Below are 22,071 nucleotides of genomic sequence, written 5' to 3'. Positions count from 1 at the left end.
GGAACACATCAGGAACTGCCCCATTCCCATGGAACACATCAGGAACTGCCCCATCCCCGTGGAACAGATCAGGAACTGCCCCATCCCCGTGGAACACATCAGGAACTGCCCCATCCCTGTGGAACACATCAGGAACTGCCCCATCCCTGTGGAACAGATCAGGAACTGCCCCATCCCCATGGAACACATCAGGAACTGCCCCATCCCTGTGGAACACATCAGGAACTGCCCCATCCCCGTGGAACAGATCAGGAACTGCCCCATCCCCGTGGAACAGATCAGGAACTGCCCCATCCCCATGGAACACATCAGGAACTTCCCCATCCTCCTGAATTTTCTGGATAAGACTGACAGCTGGTGTTTCTTCTGGAACTCCTGATTTTGGGGCAGTGGCTCAGTGTCCTGTGTGGGTCCCTTTGTCCAGCCTGAGGCTGTCACCTCCTCCCTCAATCCCGGGGGCAGCTGCAAAGACCACGGATGTGAAGAAGAGAGAGGAGGCCCAGACGTGGATTCTGTCTGCAGTGGGAAGTAAATTGGAGGTGAAATCGATTGTGGGAATTGCACCTCCAATCCCAGCTGCCCAAAGGCTCCTGCTCCACACTTTGTGCCTAACGGAGGCACCAACCCCAGTGGAGCTCCCAGTGGGATCTGCAACACTCAGAAATCCTGGGCTAATTAAGGAGCTTGAGGACCTTCACCTAAAACTGCAAAACTGCAGCTGGCAGATTTCCTGAGCTGCTCAGATGTCACAGGGACCAGCTCAGTGACAGCAGAGCTCAAAAACCTTCCTCAGAGCCGAGCTTGCCAATGCCCAGACACCTAAATGTTTTAATAAACGAGGTTTTGATTTTTTTTGTGTGTGTGTGTAATCAATATGAGAATTACCTGAGGAAACACGGATTGCAGAACAAAAGGCCCGTTCCAAAAAGCAGCCAGGCTTTTTGTGCTCGTTCCAAGTGGAAGCAGAACACACAGCCCTGCTCATATTTCAGCACTCAGCTCAGCGTTTGTCCCTCGGAACGGCTTTGATGGGAATGTTTGATGGGGCATTTTCCTGAATAGGGATATTTTTCTGTGCTGCCTCCAAAGGGATGTTCCAGGGCTGTTGCCTGTGATTTTTTCAGTGGCGTGAAATGCGCTGGAATTGTTTATCCCAGCTCTGTCTGCCTAATGTGCCCAATCAATCTGTCTCCGAGGTGAAGCCGCATGCTCCGCTAATCGCCGCGCCACCACAGAACATCTTGCTTATTTTTACTCTAAATTATGATCGGCTTGGAAATGAACTCTGAATTTGATTTATCAACAGCTCTGATGCTAATTCACCAATGAAGTCATGGTGCTCTGAGACTAAATATTAGCGCTAATGAGAAAACATCGCTTCCGTGTTTTGTAACTCCGGCGTATGGACAGCTCCTAAAGTTGTGTGTAATTAATTCATGTAATCATTAACTGGGCAAGCACTGCCACGGGAATCATCTTACCTGGATTAGAGATTAGCAGCAAATGTGAAACCAGACGATGCTCAACTGCCACAGAATATTCATGCTGCGTTTTTATCGTTTCAAAAGGGAAATGTGTGCCCTGTAGGGCAGGGCTGGTTGTCTCCTGTCAGCCTCCAGCAGGAGGGACGGAGCAGGTGTTGAGTTTTCAAACCAGGATGTTCCTCCTCTTTGAAAACAGAGGCACCAGAATTGAAGGGTTTGAGCTGCAGTGTCTAAACACTGCCTGGATGAAGCCAAGGTGTCCAGACTGAGGCAGCTGAGACAGTCTGGGACTCAAAAATTCATCATTTTCCCTGCCAGGATTCGGGTTTTGGGTTCTTTCTGGAGCAGCCATTTGTCTGAGGCTCCTGTGACAGCGTGAGCATTTGCACCACCTCCTTTCAGGGATAAAACAAACTCCACTCCATCCAAACTTCTCCCCAGAGACTGCTGGGCTTGCCAGTCCTTCCATAGATTACATCCCTGTCTCCTGTTGGGAATTCTGGCAGTGAGTCACCCAGACATCCACGGCCATTCCTGAGGCTCCACAAAGACTTTCCTGCTCTGCAGGATGACTGATGGTGAGCGACCCATCCTCCAAAACGAGCACAAAGAACAAACTCATCGTATTTCCAACACACAATCGACCTGTCCCCAAAACCTGGGCGGCCAAACTTTGATTTAACGAGCACCAGGGAATTGCTTCAACCTGAGATGGGTGATTTCATCTGGCTGAAGTGATCCTGGGTGAGGCAGAGAGTTCATCTCTGCCTGATCCCCGAGGAGTCTGCCCTGCAGTGAGGCTGCTGTGAGCACAGAGGCAAATACGTGGAGCAGGAGCTGCAGTTGGGCACAGAGCTTGGAATTCCCTCCTGGAATCACTTGGCAGGGAGGTGTCACATCCTAGAGATCATGTTGGGCTGGATTCCAGCTTGTCTGAGGTGTCCTGTTGGGAGGCAGAGCAAGGAATTAAGAATGTGTGAGAGTGTTGAACACAGAAGAGGTGAGAGAGAGAGAGAGAAAAGCACTCTGGAAATGAGGTCACTCAGACCCCAGTCCAAATCCTTGAAAGCTCCCTGATCCCAGTGGGAATATGGTGATGTTACATCCCTACTGCTGTGCTGTCCAAGTTCCAGGATAAGGATTTTTATTGATGTTTGGCTAAAAATCTGGGGTTTGATGGCTGCACCTACCAAAAATAGAAGAAATAGAAGTCCAGGCTAAATTCTAAACTCTATTTTTAATAGAACTTTCTTGTGTGATAATCACAACTAATTAACTCCCAGCCATTTTTCAACCTAAATGAAACTGATAAAAGTCAGTGCAGTGTCAAAGAAATGTAAAAGACAAAGAATCCAGGTTGCAATGTGGGTACCTGCATTTGCATGTTTGGGTGTCTGAGGGTTGAGCTGAACATCCGTGGTGGCTGTCAGAGGAAAAGTGGGCAGGGCATGTTGGAAAACACATTTTTCATGCAGACCAGAATCTCCCTGAATTTGGGGTAACACATTTTCATGCAGGCCAGAATGTCTCTGAATTTTGGGTAACACATTTTCATGCAGGTCAGCATCTCCCTGAATTTTGGGTAACACCTTTTTCATGCAGGCCAGAACCAACTTGAATTTTGGGTAACATTTTTTCAATGCAGGCCAGAATCTTTCTGAATTTTGGGTATCACATTTTCATGCAGGCCAGAATGTCTCTGAATTTTGGGTAACTCTTTCAATGCAGGCCAGAATCTCCCTGAATTTTGGATAACAGCTTTTCAATACAGATCAGAATGTCTCTGAATTTTGGGTAACATCTTTTCCTGCAGGTCAGCATCTCCCTGAATTTGGGGTAACAGCTTTTCAATACAGGCCAGAATCAACCTGAATTTTGGGTAACATTTTTTCATGCAGGCCAGAACCTCCCTGAATTTTGGGGAGCACTTGTACTCCAGCAGGTTTTGAGGGGAGCACTTGTGCTCCAGCAAAGCTGCTGAGCTGGGAACCTCTCCAGTGTCAATTGGACTTTGACAGGGAGGATTTGCATTCCTTAAATTCCCACCACTAAATCTTTTGTCTTCCTCCCGTGGCTGGGGATTTATGTAAATTGTGCTCGTAACAGGAGCTCTGTCTGAAGTGTGTGGCTGCTTGGATGCAACATTTAATAAGTTTAGAGTGGAGATCTGTGGGGTGTGGGCTTGAGAAGTCAAGAATGGGAAACTAATCCAGGCCTAGGGCCCAAAACCCACTGAACCCTCACAGGGGAACAGCTCCAGGCTTTGCTTAATTAACTGCTTGTCTTTTTGGACGGGATAATAAAATCATCATGGAATGTTTGGGTGGGAAGGGACCTTAAATCCCATTAGAGCCACCCCTGCCATGGCAGGGACCCCTCCCACTGTCCCAGATTATCCCAGCCTGGCCTGGGACACTGCCAGGGATCCAGGGGCAGCCACAGCAAATCTGGGAATTCCATCCCAGCCAGGAATTCCTTCCCAATATCCCATCTAAACCTGCCCATGGGATCTTGGATTGGAGGGGACCTCCAAGTCCATCCAGTCCCCCCATGGGCAGGGACACCTTCCACTATCCCAGGCTGCTCCAGCTGGGCCTGGAACAGGGATCCAGGGACATCCCAGATTTCTTCCCCAAATCCCATTGAAACCAGCACATGGAATCCTGAATTCCTTTGGCTTGGAAGGGACCTGAAATCCCATCAGAGCCACCCCTGCCATGGCAGGGACCCCTCCCACTGTGCCAGGGGGCTCCAGCCTGGCCTGGGACACTGCCAGGGATCCAGGGGCAGCCACAGCAAATCTGGGAATTCCAGCCCAGCCCCTCACACCCTCCCAGGGAGGATGGACAGGGAGTTCTGCCACACCTGGGCTAAACACAAAATGTTCATTGTGTGTCAGTGACTTTGGAGCTCGTCCTCGTGCTGGTTTGTGTTTTTTCCTGCTACAAAAAACTTTCAGTACTTCAGGTAAGATTTGGGCAGTGCTGGTTTTAGAAATGAAAATGGAAATGAAAAGAGAAAAATTAAGTAGAAAATTTTGAGAAAATGCCGTGAAGGGGCACAGGAGCCCAGAGGAGCTGAGGCTGCCCCTGGATCCCTGGCAGTGTCCCAGGCCAGGCTGGAGCCCCCTGGGACAGTGGGAGGGGTCCCTGCCATGGCAGGGGTGGCTCTGGACAAGCTTTAAAGTCCCTTTCAACCCAAACCACCCCATGATTCCATGTTAAATCCCTCCAGGGATGGAGACTCCACCACCAGCCCATCCCAGTGCTTGAGGACATGATCCCAGGGCTGTATTTATTTGTCTGGATTTTTTTTTTATTATTATTTGACTGGAATTGGATCTGCTTTTTATTTTTTTGTCTCTTGGAGACCAAAGCAGCTGAAAAGGCCCAGCTCAGGTCACAGCTGGGTTGTTTCAGTCCCTGCACAAACAGTCCTCACCTCAGAGAGCTCCAAACTCCAAGGACAAGCAGGAGTAGGACTGAAGCTTCTCATTTTCCAGCTCATAAAATGACTTGTGCAAGGTCACATCTGAGTGTCTCAGGTATTAGTTCCACAGCAGGAATGGGGGGAAAAAAATTACCTCAGAACCTAGAAGAAAAACATTTCTAAAATTAATTCTCTGCAACTTAGGTGATTTGAAATGTGTTTTGTTGATCTCTGAATCTGTAAAAATAGAATAGTGACAGCTTTGTGTAGAGGGAACAGCATCATCAGTGTTTTCCATCATTTCACTGGATGAGTGCTGGCACAATTGTCCCCACATTTGCAGCAGTTTCCACAGCCAAGGCTGTGTCCTGGAAAAGCTTTTGGGGGGCTCAGGTGTCACCTGCAGTCACCTCAGTGTAAATTAAAACCGAGCCCTGTGTCTTCCTGCTAATGCAAAGTCATTTTCCAGGGAAGGACGGGGCTCTGTGGGACAGTCCTGGTGTCCTCCCTTTGACCAGGAAAATTTGAGTTTGCTCTTGTGGTTCTTTTCTTGGTTCCAGAGGCATCCCAAGGGCTGCCAGGGCTGGGAGGGGCTGGTGGCATCTCTGTCTTCAGTCTTTACTGGAGCACAAAGCTTCTCACATTCATTTGGCACAATTATTTCTTTAATTTCCCCGAGTGAAATCCAGGCCCCGAAAGAGGGAGAGGAAGAGCAACACGAGGGCCAGGCTGAGAACCCCTTGCTGGGCCTCATTATCCTAAAAATGCTCTACCAATTAACCTGCAACATCCTGCTTTTCTTTAACCTACAAATTAACCTGATACATCTCTTTTGCTTTATTTTTTTACACTGATAAAGAATATCCACCCTCCCTCCACCCAGCGACCCTTTACTGCTGTGATTTATACAGACCTTGGGAGTGAAAATTAGTGAGAGATTCTACAAAGTCACTGGAAAAGGGCTGGGAAATTCTGTGTTTATCACTTTTTGGAGACGTTGTGGAAATCCTGGTGCCTCTGAGTCCCGTTTGGAGCTCGCAGCCAGGCCTCAGGTGCTGAATGGGCTGTGTGTTATTGCTGCTGAGGCAGGACCTCCATCCCTCAGCTCTCCAGAACACAAACAGTCCTTGGCTTTTATGGAACCATAAAGAGCTGCCTTAAAGCTGAGGCCAAGCTCAGCCCTGACAGGGCCTGGCACAGATTATTGCTCTATCCAGGGGAGAGCTGGGTTCTTGTGAATCCACAAGTGAGCACAGCTGTCCTATCAAATTGCTTGTCCTCCACATCCCTGCCACTCAGCTGGCGTGTCACATCGTATTTGCAGCTGAATTCCAGCTCTTGGAAGGGTTTTGGGATCTCTCCAGCGTTCTGCAGGGGATCCACATCAAGAGGAACTCTGACCCTGCAAAACTTCCCAATTAGCCTTAATGCCTTTGCTTTCTCCATGGTTTTTTTTTGGGATAAAGTGCACCGAGCAATGAAAATTTGGGAGAAATTAGCTCTGTGGTCTTCACTTAAAGTTTGGCCTGGAAAATCAAAAGGCATTTGTTCCAAGATTGGATTATGTGTAGGATATCTCCAGCTATAATGAGCTCAGGTTTGCTGGCAGCGTTAGAATCAACTCTCGCCTCTCTCTCTCCTGCTGCATGTGTTTTTCTCCCTCAGAGCATATTTCTTTCGACTTGATCAGCTCATCTCCTGCAGATGATAAAATTATCTGCAAAGATTTGTATCTGATGTTGTGCCATAAATCATATTTAGTCGTAGGATTAACATTTGCAAGCGTAGAATATTTATGGAAGAGGGGGGAAAAAAATTAAAAAGAAAAAAGCAGATGGGGGGCTGGCAGCTTCTGAGGATTTACATAACGAAAGAGTTGGGATTCAGGATGGATCTGGCAGGGTTTGGAAATACATTTGTACAAGGTGTGGATGTGCTCAGCTCTGGTGAGCAGCAGTGGAGCTGCTTTGACAATGTTTGTCTTGGGGAGGTTGGAAGATAAAGAACTCAGGGAATCGTGACCTTGGGTGAGCAGCTTTGTCCTGGAAGCAATAAACAGATGTTCCAGCTGTGCTGGCACCAAGGAATAAACCCCTGCTCCAGCTGTGCTGGCACCACCCCTGCTGCCAGCTGGCTCTGCCTTTGACATTCCCAGGCTGGTCTGGGCGCTCTGGAAACACTCAGCAGCTTTCCAGGCTGGAAAAGGGGATGGATTTTGGGAGCTGCTGGGTTTACAAACCCCTCGGTTCGTTTTTCAGAGCTGGCTCATCCCAAAGAGTCAGAACTGGGCAGTTTGAACATCTGCCCACAAACTGGGGAGAGGGAGGGACAGCAGCTGCCTCTGCTCGGGCTCCAGCACTGCCAGGTGGGACATCCATCCAGGAGTGGAGATCATGGAATCCTGGAATGGTTTGGCTTGGGAGGGACCTTAAAATTATCTCATTCCACCCTCTGCCATGGCAGGGACACCTCCCACTGTCCCAGGTGGGTCCAGCCTGGCCTTGGACACTTCCAAGGGATCCAGGAGCAGCCACAGCTTCCCTGGGAATTCCATCCCAGCCCCTCACACCCTCACAGGGAGGAATTCCATCCCAATATCTCGTCCAACTGTGCCCTCTGGCAGTGTAAAACCACTGTCCACATAAAAAGTCCCTCTCCCTCCTTTTTCTCATCCCCTTGAGGCCCTGGAAGGGGCTCTGAGATCCCCCTGGAGCATTTCCTCCTCGGGGCCCAACACCCCCAGCTCTCCCAGCCTGGCAGTGCTGCTCCAGAGGGACCTGAACGTGCTGCAGGGAGCTCTCAGGGGTTTCTCCCGTGGGCTGATCCCGGGGGATTGAGGCCCTGCTGGCATTCCTGGTGCTGCTGCACCAACACGAGCTGCTGACACGGGGGACACCCAGCCCGGTGCTGACATTTCCTCTTCTCTGCTCCCGCTTTTGGCCGCAGGTCCCTCACCACATGAAGACTTTACCCTACTACAGCTACGACCAGCCCGTGATCGGCTACTGCCAGGCCCACAAGCCTCTCCACGTCAACAAGGGCTACGAGACGGTGTCCCGGGAGCCGGCGGACGCCTCCAGCCTGGAGCTGGGCCGGGAGCACGGCTTCATCGCCACCATCGCGCGCTCGGCCGCGCCCGCCATCTACATCGAGAGAATACCCAACTAACGGCGGCCACCCTGCGCGGGGACAGCTCTGGCAGGGACCTTCCGTGGTCTGGGCAGAGAGCCAGGCAAGGAAGGCGCTCAGAACCTCACCGTTCCAGCGGGAAACGCTCTCCCAGGGCAAAGGGGGACGGTGGCCCAACGCCGGCGCGAGGAAGGGCGCGGAGGACTTCGGGATTTTTTTTTTTTTTTTTTTTTTTTTTTTTCCTTTGCTTTAAACTCTCGAGTTCCTCGGTGTAAATATTAAAGAGGGGGATCGTCGAGTTCTTATTAAAAAAACAAAAAAAAAAAAAGAACGGCAGCAACGACGGCGGCAACGGCAAATAGATTTCACTCTAGCTACATAAAGGGATGGATTAAGAGTTTTGTTTGTATATTTGATTTTTCTACATTGCACGGTTCCAGGGAAGGAGAACCACAGGTAAAAATGAACGGGGTGGGGAGGGCGAGGCTCTGGGGAGGGTCAGCCATGTTCCCTTATTAAGTGTTTATTACAAAGATCCGTTGACTATTTTTGTTCTTTTTAAACCAACAAAAGATAGCTCTATATTTTCTTTTTTCCTTTCGGGGGTTGGTTTTTTCGGTTGGGGGCTTTTTTTTGGGGTGGGGGGTTGTTTTTTAAGTGGTCAAGCATTAATATTTCAACCTTCAGACATGGGCATTAAAGCTTATGTTGAACCAAAAGGACCTTGGCAATTGATGCAGCAGAAACAAAGAAACTCGGGTGCATGTACATTTAAGACACAGGCTGTACACTATGGAGGGGGCTTTTGATTTTTTATCTTCATTGTGCTTCATTGTTGACACTCTAATTCCTTTATGGGCTCTAAAAAAAAAAAAAAAAAAAAAAAAAGGGGGAAATACTGCAACGGAGTCACGACTCAGATTCCAGGCCAGTGGTGCTTGTTAAGGAAAATTCATGGACGTTTGGGAACCAAAATGGAAGTGAAGTGCTTGAAACGGTTCAGAAGGAAAATCTTTCAAAGAGCATTTAGTGCAACTCACTGGCTGACACAATTTCTAAAACACAGCAGAATGTGTAACGTTGTTTTTCGGTTTGGGTTTTGGTTTTGTTCGTTTTTTTTTTTTTTAATTAATTATTATGATCAGTTAGTTTTTGTGTAGTTTTTATCAATAAAATGACAACAACAAACGGAAAAAAAAAAAAAAGTGGTGGAAAAAAAAAATAAACATATTATTTTGTGGTTGGGACACCACAGCCAAGCTACTGTTTGATTTCTCTGGGTGTGTGACACGGGGATCCCGTGGAGAGAGGGGACAATGCTGGGTCCTGGTTCTCTCCTCTTGGAAATAAATCAGGGAATTGTTCTGAATTTTAAAAACCTGAGTTGGGAGAAGCTCAATTTATTTGGTTTGTCTGAAAAAAAGAGGTGGTTTGGGGACTGGGGGAGGGGAAGAGAGGGAAAACAATTTGGGTTTTTTTTAACTAAAAGTTGGGTTTTAATCAGAAGGGAGGTTTTAATCAGAAGGGAGATTTTTCGTCTGCAAACCTGAGCTGGAGCTAAACCAACTCAGATTAGAATACATGGGATGAAGTTTTATCTGGAGGGGGAAGAACACATCGACAAAGTTCAGGACAGAATGAATTTGGTGATTATTTCAGGTATTTATTTGGGTGTGTTAAGTGAAATCTTGGCCACAAGGCTTAATGAATTCCTGCAAGTGCTGAGTGCTGTCTCACAGACACAATATTCTACTGCCTCTTGTGTTTCTCACCTGGAAAAGTGATTTATTTCTCCCTGGAAGGCAAGGAAGGATGGGGATGGATGTGCTGGGCTAGGCAGGACACAGGGAGTGAACCTGATGCGTGGAAGGTAATGCATTTAAAATTAAGTGTTGGGCAGGAAATGAAAAGAAAATGGAGTGAAAATGTGGGTGAGGAGTTTCCAGATGAGATCTCCTGAGATCTGTCAGCCTTGGCAGTGCCATGGATGGAGGGGAAAAGCTGCTCCAAACACGAGAAATCTCCGGACAGAGTTTAAAACACCGACCCAGGCAGCTGAAAATGGAAGAGCTCCCAGCCATTCCTGGAGGCTCCAGGTCAGCAGGACGATGCATTCCAAGAAATATCCAAAGGGCAACAGCATTCCCGTGCTCCTGAAAGGTGAGAATGGAAATATTTTTATTGTAAGGATCGTTAAAGGCAATTTAATCGTCCTGGTGTAATTTTTGAGGGGATTGTTCTGTGTCAGTCAGGACTGGGGAAGGAAATGTCACCCAGAATTATTTCTTGTCTTGGTGTTTTGGTTTTTTTTTTCCTTAACCCTCCCCACCTGCTGGGCATGTGGATGTTGGAGAATATATTGCTTAATTTTTTAATTAGTTTATAATTGTCTTGACTGCAACTTCCCCCTGTGCTCTGGGAAAAGCTACTGAAAGAGAAGGTAAAATTAAACAAACTTCCCCTTTTTTATTTCCTTATTTCAAAATAACCTAATTTTAGCATTGATTTGGAGGATGTGTGGAACTGACATTAGATTACAGATTTTCTTGGCAATTAGTGGGAATTGTGGGAACAAAATGAACTCCTGTGGGCACAATCTCTGGGTAAATTCATGGTTTTCTGCCTGAGATGTTGCTGGGTTTCCTCTATTTATACCCAGATGCCAGTTTGGGTAAGAAGCCCATAACTTCTGTTTGTATCCTTAAAAGTTAAGGAGAAAATGCTCCAAGAATGAGTTGAAGGCATGAAGTTAAACTTTCCTCAAGTGTTAAAGTCTGGAAGAGCCAAAAATTTGTGTCCTGGATTGCTTTGGATCGAAGCAGAAGCCATTGGGCTGAGCTCAAGTAATCAAATCAAATCAAAATAACTCTTTATGAGCTGATGTGGGGCTCCAGATTTTACAAAAATCAAAATTTTAACTCTCCTGCCTGCAATTAAAGCCAAAGACATTTATATAAAACTTTCTTTTCAGCCATAGTGCCAAAACCCAGGATTAATGTGTTGATCCTCGGGTTTTTCTTATGAGTTTTATATTTGTTGTGTTCTTTTTAAAGTCTCAGTTCCTGGATTGGTGTGATTCTGTTGCACCTTCAGCTTCAGACCATGCCCAAAATCTCCTTTAGGCAAGGTTTAGGAACCTCTTCACACGGTTCTGGTGAGGGAAGTGGCTGCTCTGCAAGGGAGGATGGAGAAACTCAGCAGATCTCCAGGTAAACCCCAAAAATTAAATTTTGATGGAGTTCCCTGGGACTCCTCTCCCAGCAAACAGCAAAAGGAGCATTCATGAAGGGACCTCGTTACTGAAGGGTGGCTTTGGTGGCATCTGGGAGATCCCAGAACCCCCAGAGGAGATGCTGAGCTTCAAACCAAAGCTGTGCTCTGCAAAAAAAACAAAAAAAAACAAAAAAAAACCAACAACTGATGGGTGTAAATGAGAGATTCTCAAAGATTTGGGGGAAAATCAGACGCTGCTTTTCTCCCTCACTCAAAATCACCTTGCAGATGTCCATGGGCACTGAAATTCCCCTGTCCTGGGAATGCTGGGGTGGGATCTGCATCCCAGAGCCTGTCCCAGCATTTCTCCTGCCCCAAGTCATTTCCAAGGCTGGCGGTGTTTTGCTGTGAGATTTAAAAATCTTTTGGAATAAGCTGCCCTTTTCAGTAATGAATTGCAAGTGTTCCAAAGATTGATAAACACAATTTCATCCCGACTCCCCACTGGAAAAAGTCCCTGAAGGAATTTGGCACGTTGGCCATGGCAAATCTAGTGCTTTTATAGATATTTTCAAGCTGCATGAAGATTTAAGGCTCTAATGTAGTGTGTATTGAAAGTTATTAATTTTTAGGTGGTTTTGGCTCCTTTAAATGTCACTTGTCACTTTTTTAAAGCTGTAGAAAAGAAGGAGGGGGGAGGTTGGTGGGGCTGTGAGTCCATCAAGCTGGAACCTCGCCTTAAATTAAGAAAAATAAATTACCTGTCTGATATTAATGCCTTCCTCATAAGAGTGAGAGCAATAAAGAAGGCTCAGAATGACTTGGAGTTTGAGCTTGTTGGAGGGCAGGAATTAAAATCTTCCCTTGATCCCCAGAAAATGGAGGAAATCAGATTTCAGGGACACACCACCCATTCCTCAGGGCAAGAGCAGAAAATGTCCTGATCTCCAGAGATCCTGCTCATGGCTGGGAAGATGAGATTTGAGTATCTTGATTTTAAAAAGTGTCACTATGAGTATGATAAAGAGAATAAATTAAAAATAAGGCTCAACCAGCCCCTTTGGGGGAGAAGCTGTGGCTGCCCCATCCCTGGAAGTGTCCTGGATGTTGGATGGGGTTTGGAACCTGGGACAGTGGCAGGTGTCCCTGCAGGGCTCTGGAAATGCATTTTTCAGGTCCCTCCCAATCCAAATCATTCCATGGCTCTCTGCTTAAAACCACCCCGTTCTGTAAAAGAGTTAGACAGAAAATCTCAATAAAGGAACTGGAGTTTGCAGCAGAGCTGGGTCCCAAGTGGAGTGAAACACCAACCACCCCTCATAGCTCCGTGCAGCTCCTCCAGCAGCACTCAGAGCCCGTTCCTGGCCTTGGGGCTCTGCTGATGGGGTTTAATAAAACCTGGGCAGCTTCAAATAGACCAGAAGCAGCAGGGAATGCTGCCAGTCCTGCCTGGACCAGGGGACACGTCCTGCAGGGGCACATTGTGTTCCAGAAGGCAAACATTCTGTTTATTACAACAGCACGCTGGCTTTTATTCCCTCCACACAATTTACACTTTCCTCATTGGTTACAATTAGTCAGCAAAATGTTGATTGGTGTAAAATATCTACGCCTCTGTTTGGCACAAAACTTTTCTGAAAATACTTTCCCAGCTGCAGGTTTCTTCTGCTTGTCTCCTTCTCCTTCTCTTCTTGGTCTCCAGGCCAACAGCCTTGGTGTGGTCACTGCCCTGCACAGAGAGAGAAAGGACAGCAACACCCACGGAGCTCCTTGGGGAAAAAAGGCCAATTTATTGTACAGCCAGCCCGGATTGAAAGTGTGTCAGTGCAGCCAGGACAGCACAGGAGCTCATGGGACAATTGGGAAAAACATCCTTGGGACAGCACCTCAGGATGTGTCCCACGGGAAAGACACCAGGGGTTAATGTTGGTGATGAATTCCACTCTGTTTGTCACCGTGTTGTCACCCTGGGAGACTCCTCCCTAACTGAAGCTGCAGTCAGCTTGTCAGCCTGGGAATGGAGCTGAGAGTCAGGAGAAATCCAGGCCTGGAAGGAATTCCCAAGCTGGGATTCCCCAGCTCTGTCAATGTGTGTGTCCACACCTTGGTCAGAGAATCCTCCTCCAAACAAACCTCCTTCATTAACCCTCTCTGGCCCACAGACCAGCTGAGGGTCCAGCTGTGTCCCAGAGCCTGTCCCAGCATTTCTCCTGCCCCAGGTCATTTCCAAGCCTGGCAGTATTTTGCTGTGAGATTTAAAAGTTTTACTACAGGGACACATCCCAGCCCTGCCACAGCCGTGCAGGGACAGATCCCAGGCTGGTAAAAACCAAACTTTAGTTGGGGTCTGAGGCTGGGGTGTCTCCCAGAGAGCTCCCAGTGCTCCCTCAGCACTTCCAGAGCCTCCAGGGAGCTCTGCCTGCTGCAGGAGGGGCTCCAGTGCCTTGGGGACACGGGAATCCTTTGGGATCGGTCAGCCTGGAGAAGAGAAACTCTGGGGTCACCGAATGGCACCTTCCAGGATGGAGAGAGATGATTTATGAGGGATGAAGGGACAGGGCACGGGGAATGGCTTCCCATGGCCAGAGGGAAGGGTGGGGGATATTGGGAAGGAATTCCTGGCTGGGATGGAATTCCCAGAGGAGCTGTGGCTGCCCCTGGATCCCTGGAAGTGTCCCAGGCCAGGTTGGAGCCCCCTGGGACAGTGGGAGGTGTCCCTGCCATGGCAGGGGTGGCACTGATGGGATTTAAGATCCCTCCCAACCCAAACCATTCCAGGATCCCATTATTCCATTAATTATTTAGGTGAGTTTAATTAACCAAGCAATATCTTTATATCATTTAATGTTTATCAAAATTGTAGGACTGAACTACAGGTAAGACAAGCTCTCTAAACAGCTACAATTAAACTGCCAAACTTGTTCATGCTCCTTTGAGTAATTTCTGGTTTGGTTTTTTTTCCTCCAGGATTTACGCAGAGCTGGGCAGGAAAGGAAGAGAATAATTCCAAACTCAGCAGCAGCATCTGCAAGGCAGCCTTGAGTAAGTCAGGAGTGGCCTCCTGTCACCCAGGTGAGATGCAGGTGCCACCTGGCCAGGGAGCAGATCCCCTTCCTGTGCCATTCCTGTGGACACTGAGGAAAAACCTGGAGCAGAGGAATTGCAGGAGCGAGGGCAGGACAGTGGAGACTGAGAGGAGAGATCTCTAAAGCCAGGCCTTGGAAGCTGTGGTTTATTGCACAGGCTGTGGGTGAAAGCTGCCAGCCCCAGCCCAGAGCAGGCTGTGAGAGCAGCAGGGCAAAGGAAAAGAAGAGTGAGAGTAAAGAGAGTAAGAGGTTCCCTTACAATACAATCAATCTTCTTCTGTGTTGAGTATTCCAATTTTCACTCACCAATCTAATACAAGATACAAATCCCACAGCATTTCCATACAGCCTATAAGAATCACTGCATTACCAGACTGTGTTACACTTTAAACCCTAAAAACAACTCTAAACCCTAAAAACAACTCTTTGGACCCCTCTGCCAAGCTAGCAGGGTCTTCTCTGACCCTTGGACCTGTCTGCAGGCAGAGGGGATTGTTCAGTCAAGAGGGGATTATTTTCAGTTGGCCACACTATTGTTTTCCAGTTGTTCAGTAACTAAAGTTTGGTGTCTCAAAGATGGCTTTCATTTCAATCTCGCTTATATTTCCCATTTTCTCAAAATCTTTTGCCAGGCAATCATATTTATAAAGTTTTCCTTTTTCATCTTCCTCAACAGGAGCCCAGGGGTCACTCCTGTGTGGAGTCTCTGCTTTACTGGGAGCCTTCTGAAACACATTTAACTTTTTCATTCCTTCCTGGCTATAAGTGGGAGCTTTTCAAAGCCCAGCCCACGCCTGCCTTTCTCCAGGCAACAAGTGACAGAGCAAGAGGACACAGTCTTCAGATGCACCGAGGGAATTTAGGTCGGATATCAGGAAAAAGATTTTCTACAGAAGGAGTGATAAAATACTGGAATTGTCTGCCCAGGGAGGTGGTGGAGTCACCATCCCTGGATGTGTTTAAATAAAGAGTGGATGTGGCACAGGTTTAGTTGAGCTCTTAGGCCATGGGATGTTCTCAGAGGTCTCTTCCAGCCTGGTGATTCTGTGACTCTGAGATTAAACCCAGCTCTTTGCCAGCTCGCTCTCGGTGACAACAGAAATCAGTGACAAAGTCAAACCAGGCTCTGTGCCTGCCCCCCCTCCCCTTGCTACCCCCCAGTGATATTTTGTGTATTAAAAAGGCAGAGGAAAATCAAGTTGATAAGGCACAAACTCCAGCAGCTCGTGACTTTCAATCAGCGCCTCGGGCTCCCCAGTGCTCTGGAGGGCTCTCCTTGCTAAAAGGTTGTGCTCAGCACAGCAGGATCCAGGGCATCTTGAGAGGCTGATGAAGGAGGGCAAAGAAAGCATTTCCCTCCCAAACCCTCCTGGGATTCAGGGTTGAAAGAGAGGGCAGCTTGGCAAATGCAGTGATGTCAGTGTTCTGCTGGGACAGAAAATGTGGTCACGACCATTTAGAGCAAAATGCATCATAAAATCTTGTCATAAAATCACAGGGTGGCCCGGGTTAGAAAATCTCTTTCGGATTCCTTGTGTTGGACAAAGAGAGCAACACTCCAATAAACTGTTGGTGATATTCAAGTTGCAATTTATAAACAGCCTCCTCAAACATTGTGGTATTTGCAATGTATTTATATCATATTATGTAAGATAAATGGCTGGCAAACATTCATAAAGTATTTATTGGACATGCCACTGTTTGTTCAATGATTTATAAATCAATGCTGGGAAATGGGAAGTGGTGGCAGAGTTTCAGATAAATTCGTTGCAAAATATTTGCTGTGCATCAATAATTCTGATATTAATTAGTTTAGGCTTTATCTGCAAGTACCTTGGGAATGATTTACAGTTCATTTTCTCTCCAGCCCTGGGCTCAGGGGGCTGCAATTCCTGCTCAGGTTGGATGTTCTCAGTCCTGGTTCTGCCCAGAGCTGGATCTGTCCCTGGTTTGTGCATCTTCCTTGAAGGCTCATTGGAGAAGGGTTGGGATTGGGATTCCCTGAGTGTCTCCAGGAATTATCTGTTCCCTCCCTCTGCTCTTCCTGCAGGATTCAATCATAGAATCCCGGAATGCTTTGGCTTGGAAGGACCTTAAACCCCACCCGTGCCACCCCTGTGTCCCATGGCAGGGACACCTCCCACTGTCCCAAATTATAGGACAAGACTAAAGAGGAACTCCCACATCTTTCCAGGCATGGGACATTCCTGAATGGAATGTCTGCCCACCCCCTTGGCATCAGGGTTTGGGCACTTGCATAGGAAAACCACCAAAAAAAAAAAAAAATCTGATTTTTTTGCTCAAATGTCAAATTTTTGGTGCTTCTGGTTTGAGATTGGCCATGAAAAGTCAGAGTGAATCTCACAGGGGTCCTGAGCCCTCTCAATGCTGGGAATGGTTTAAGCCCATCCTGTGCTTTTTAGGTCACCTTGGAGCCTTAGAAAACATTCTGTAGAAACTGGATTATCAAAACATTTTTAAAAGAAAGTTTGAAGTTGCCTCACCAAAGGGTTTTTACATTGATTTTAAAAAACACCCCAAATTTGCAGCAGCTTTTTAAAGACCCAGATGAGGGTTCTAGGCTTGGTTTAGTGGTTGAATCCCTTCCTCTGGAGCTCATCACAAGCTCCTTGCTCTTCTTGAGGGGCTCTGGTCACCTCCTTCCCCTAAAATCAACTCAAATGAGGAGATGTGAATCTTTAAAGAACTGACATTGCCCCTGGTGAGATGCAAATGCCTCCTGGTTTATATTTCTCTATGCAAATAAGTTTTGAAGTAGTGCTTGAATTTCATTCTGGTCCAGTGGATCAGCATGAGGGCTCTTGGTGCTTAAACTCATTAAAGTTCAAACTGGAGCTGGGTTTGGAACTGTGGAAATGAAAATAACTTGTGCTAATTGGGTATTGCAAAGTGTGCATCCCTCTCTGCTGATTGTTTTTCTGCAGGTTTCTTAAGGTGTAAGAAGTTATTAAAGTTATTTAAAGTGGGTTTAGCTTTTATTTGATGGGTGACAGAAACATTCAGAGATGTGGCAATGCCCTGGTGAAGATGGATAAATAAATTAAAATCCATCAGCTGCTATCAAGGAGAGGATACCAGAGTAGAAAGCAACACTCACTGGACACTCACTCCAGGATCTTTGGGTGGGAATTGATGTTTTATTCCCATTTAATAAAGGTTTGGGTTTATAATTGCATCAAAATGAAATGGCTCTGAAAAAGGGAATTTTGTTTTGCTGTAGGGGATTTTCAGGTGGGATTTGTGTAGCACTGTTTTACTCTTTGGAATTTTCAGATGGAATTTGTGAAGCCCTGTTTTAATCCTGGGAATTTTCAGGTGGGATTTGTGTAGCCCTGCTTTGTTTGTGGGAATTTTTGGGTGGGATTTGTGTAGCCCTGCTTTGTTTGTAGGAATTTTTGGGTGGGATTTGTGTAGCCCTGCTCTGTTTGTGGGAATTTTTGGGTAGGATTTTTGTAGCTCTGCTTTGGAGAATTTTGTCTCCTGTCTGTGGGAATTTTGTTTCCTATTTGTTTCCCTGATTGTGGGAATTTTCAGGAGGGATTTGTTGCAGCCCTGGTTTCTTTGTGGGATTTTTTGGGTTGGATTTGGTTATTCCTGCTCTGTTTGTGGGAATTTTCAGCTGGGATTTGTGTAGGTCTCCTAAGTTTGCAGAAATTTTCAGGCAGGATTTTTGTAGCCACGTTTTACTGTAAGAAATTTCCAGGTAGGGTTTGGTTGTCCCATTTTACTCCAGGGAATTTTCAGGTGGGATTTGTGCAGCCCTTGTTTATTCTTTGGAATTTTCAGGAGGGAATTGTGTAGCCCTGCTTTGTTTGTGGGAATTTTCAGGTGGGATTTGTGTAGCCCTGCTCTGTTTGTGGGAATTTTTGGGTAGGATTTTTGTAGCTCTGCTTTGGAGAATTTTGTCTCCTGTCTGTGGGAATTTTGTTTCCTATTTGTTTCCCTGATTGTGGGAATTTTCAGGAGGGATTTGTTGCAGCCCTGGTTTCTTTGTGGGAATTTTTGGGTTGGATTTGGTTATTCCTGCTCTGTTTGTGGGAATTTTCAGCTGGGATTTGTGTTGCCCTTGTTTTGTCTGTGAGTATTTTTTGGGTGGGATTGGGTTAGCCCTGCTTTGTTTGTGGGAATTTTGGGATGGGATTTGTGTAGCCCTTGTTTACTCTTTGGAATTTTCAGGAGCGATTTTTGTAGCCCTGCTTTGTGGAAATTTTCAGCTGGGATTTGCTTAGCCCTGCTTTGTTTGTAGGAATTTTCAGGAGGGATTTGTTGCAGCCCTGTTTTCTTTGTGGGAATTTTCGGGTTGGATTTGTTTACCCCTTGTTTACTCTTGGGAATTTTCAGGAGGCAATTGTGTACTCCTGCTTTGTGGGAATTTTTTGGGTGGGATTTGCTTAGCCCTGCTCTGTTTGTGGGAATTTTCAGGTGGGATTTGCTTAGCCCTGCTCTGTTTGTAGGAATTTTCGGGTGGGATTTGCTTAGCCCTGCTCTGTTTGTGGGAATTTTCGGGTGGGATTTGTATAAAACCTTCAGGCCCTGGTGCAAACCCCAGCCCGAGGGTTGCTGTGATTTCTGTGCCTTTTCAGCCTCCTGCTGCAATAACCACAGAGAGCAAACCTCCCACGCCAGCCCTGGGCAGCACCCCCAGGAAATGTCAGGTATTTCAGGCAAGGAAACGAGTTTAAAAGCTGGGAAAGCTTCAGGAAGCACTGCAGGGAGCCATCCCTTCCTCCTCAGCATCCCTGACCTCAGCCTGGAGAAGATCAGGGTATTACACTGAAAAAAAAAGGGAATTTCTCGTGTCCAGCACCACACTTGCCCTTCCCCTGTGTCAAACCTTGCATCTTGAAAAGATCAGCTTGTCTGGGCAGGGCCTGGCTGTTTGAGCAGGTTTTTGGTGGAGCTCTGCATGCTCTGCCAGGCTTTGATAAATAATGTAAATGACAGACAGGTCGATAGAGATGTAGATGAAGTAAAACAAGTGTGTGCCGCAGCATCTGAAGGCTCAGAGCTAAATTAAGTGATGATGGAGATGATGAAGGGCTGCTCGTTAGAGCTGCACAGGACCTGGTGCTGCGAGCACCTCGTTAAGGTTGGAGCTGCTCACATCTCCAGCCCCACGTCCAGGGAATTTCTGTCTGCGCCCATCAGGCAGAAAAATCCGTTTATGGCTTCAGAAGTGCAGAGAAACACAGGCACAGGTCTGAATTCAGCAACCAGACACGGAGTGGGGAATAAAGGGTGGGAATTTAGAGGGGAGAGCTGCTGGCAGCAAAGGGAAAACCTCTCATTGGCATCACGTCCAGAGGGCTTTTACACCAGTTGTATTTTGGGATGAGGTTAAAAGAGGGATGTGAGTTTTCACCCCAGCAGGAACCTTATCATGGCATCATTAAGGCTGCAAAAGGCCTCCAAAGTCCAGCATCTGAGCAAATCCCACCCTGCCCATAAATCCTGCCACGAAGTGCCAGCTCTGCTTGTTTTTTGAACCCTTCAGGGTGGGTTTTAAAAGCTGACCCTCCACTTTTATGTGATGCTTCTGCTGATTTTGATGCACAGAGTGGATTTTGGGCAGCAGCCAGGGCAGAGCAGGGCTGGGGTGAGGCTGTGTGAATGCAAAGCTGTGTTTTTAGCAGGTTTGTTGGGTTTTTTTTTGTCATCCCAGGTGAGGAAAACCCTCCTTTGGGAGCTGGAGTTCCACAGGTGTGGTGATTCCACAGGCTGGGATCAGGTGGATCCTGAACCTGCCCTGTGCCAGTGGCTGAAAACATTTATTGGCAACAACAGAGATGGATTGGGAGGGGTGGAAAGCCCCAGAGCAGCTGGGATTTGTGCTATAAACTCCAGTTATCCTCCCCTTTTTTCTTCCAGAGGTTGAATCCATCACGTTTTAAGTGCTTTTCCCTCCGAGTTCTGCCTCTTCAGCACTCGCTGCCTCACTTTGCCTGAATTAAATGATGTGGGCAGCACCCATGGAAAACATCAGAAGTTTTTTTGGTTTTTTTTCCCCTCTTGTTTGCGTGGCCAGCACACGGAATTCTGGCAGATTTTTCAGCCCTGCTTTGTTCTGAGGAATTTTAGGGGGAGGATTCGTTTGGCCCAGGTTTGTTGGTGGGAATTTTCAGGTGGGATTTTTGTTAACCCTGGTTTTACTCTAGGGGGGGGTTTTGGGTGGGATTTGTGCAGCCTTGGTTTCACTCTTCAAACTGCAGAAAACCCTTCAAGGAAAGGGGGTTGGCAACACCAGCGAGATCGTTTTTAAACCCCAATAATTTAATTTTTTTTTCATAATTAGCTCCTTATTCAGGGGCTCCCCAGTGTCCCATGAGCAATTTGAGGGGGGTCACCTCAATATTTGTCATTTCTCCTGGGAATCCCAGCTCTGTAACCATCCCTGGAAGGCTGGAACCCCCGGCTAGGAATATTTATATTGGAATATTAGTGGTTGTTTCAGTGTAAAAAGCACAGAGGAATCCTTCCCTGCAAAAACATCTCTATTCCTGTGAAAATATGGAAATATTATAAAAGCATTTTAGAGGTACAGAGTAAGCTGACAAATTCATGGCAGGATTATTGGAGAGTTGTTCAGGCCAAATTTTCTTGGTGTATTCTCTGAAGTAATTGATTTTTGGGGCCAGAGCAGGAATGATGTTATTCAATTAAAAAGGCCTAACATGAAGATTTTTGAACCAGCAAGAAGTAAAGTTTTGGAAAAGACAAGTCCATTTAAACAAGAGAAAGAAAAAACATGTTGGGTTTTGAGGGATTATTTTTTTTTTTTTTTAGGAAGAGCTTGATGAATGTCAGCTTTTAAAACCCATAAAAAGCAGCAGTTAAGAAAAATGTGGTTTGGGGTTGTTTGGGGTTTTTTTTTTTGGTTTTTTTTTTTTGCTTTGGTATAGATTTAGCTGCATCATTTTAGACCTCATACGTGGAACTGAGGTTTTTTTTCAGTCAAGTTTCCAACCTTCTAAAAGCCATCAATATTTCAGAAGCACAAGAAAGCTGGTTTACAAACTGTGGGGTTGTATTAAATAATATATCTATACTTGTGAAGAAAACAAAAAATCAATGGCTACTGCAAGTTTAGCTCTGAAAGAATCCTGAAGAAATGTCAGCAGCTCTTTTCTGGGCTCTTTCTATTGTGCCCATCAAATGTTTGAAGTGATTTTCAATATTGGCTTTTACTTTGTGGTAAAAACTTTATGCTGAACATTCTTGGGGGAGCCTAAACTCATTTATTTTATCCTCGAGGGTGAGTTTACAGAGATCTTGAAGTGTTTCTCTGAGAAGTGGCAGTGAAACGATTGGGCAATGAAATGTCCTGTCCTGCCCATGTGAAAATCCCAACTTTTCCCTCTCACTGCCCCTCTTGGAACCAGGGCTGCTTCCAGGCCTTCTGTGTAGGTTGTGATGCTCAGAATTCCGGCCTCAAGTGGCCAAAAAGGTTAAGAAATAAATTAAAACTCATTTTTTGTCCAAACCACTGGCAGCTTGGTGAGACAACTGGGAAGATTTTGGGGGCGTGTGGTGATTATTTCCTTTTTTGATCCCACATGACAATTACTATTTCCTTTCCTGATGACCTCTTTTAGGTGCTTTTACACCTTAAAAAATAGAGATTATAGCAGAAAGAATGGCCCACGCTGAGCATATCACTGAATAATCCATTCAGTTCAGAAATATTCTTAAACATCCTCTGACCTTTGGGG

The 22,071-nt window shown here is 46.4% G+C and overlaps 1 protein-coding gene across 2 annotated transcripts in view; it reads left to right on the top strand.

Moving 5' to 3' along the window:
• Positions 1–9,301, top strand: part of LRRTM4 (leucine rich repeat transmembrane neuronal 4) — a 204,552-nt gene extending 195,251 nt beyond the window's left edge. Inside the window, exon 3 of one of the 2 annotated variants that reach the window (XM_014885181.2) lies at positions 7,860–9,301. In XM_014885181.2, the coding sequence (XP_014740667.1) occupies positions 7,860–8,081 (222 nt within the window). In that variant the 3' untranslated portion in view covers positions 8,082–9,301. The remainder of the gene's footprint in view (positions 1–7,859) is intronic. The other variant, XM_088180105.1, reaches the window with a different exon arrangement.
• Positions 9,302–22,071: the final 12,770 nt, after the last annotated feature.

This window comes from Sturnus vulgaris, chromosome 28 (genome assembly GCF_052056855.1).
Source record: "Sturnus vulgaris isolate bStuVul1 chromosome 28, bStuVul1.hap1, whole genome shotgun sequence".
NCBI classification, from domain to species: domain Eukaryota; kingdom Metazoa; phylum Chordata; class Aves; order Passeriformes; family Sturnidae; genus Sturnus; species Sturnus vulgaris.
This window is presented reverse-complemented; position numbering and strand designations above follow the sequence as displayed.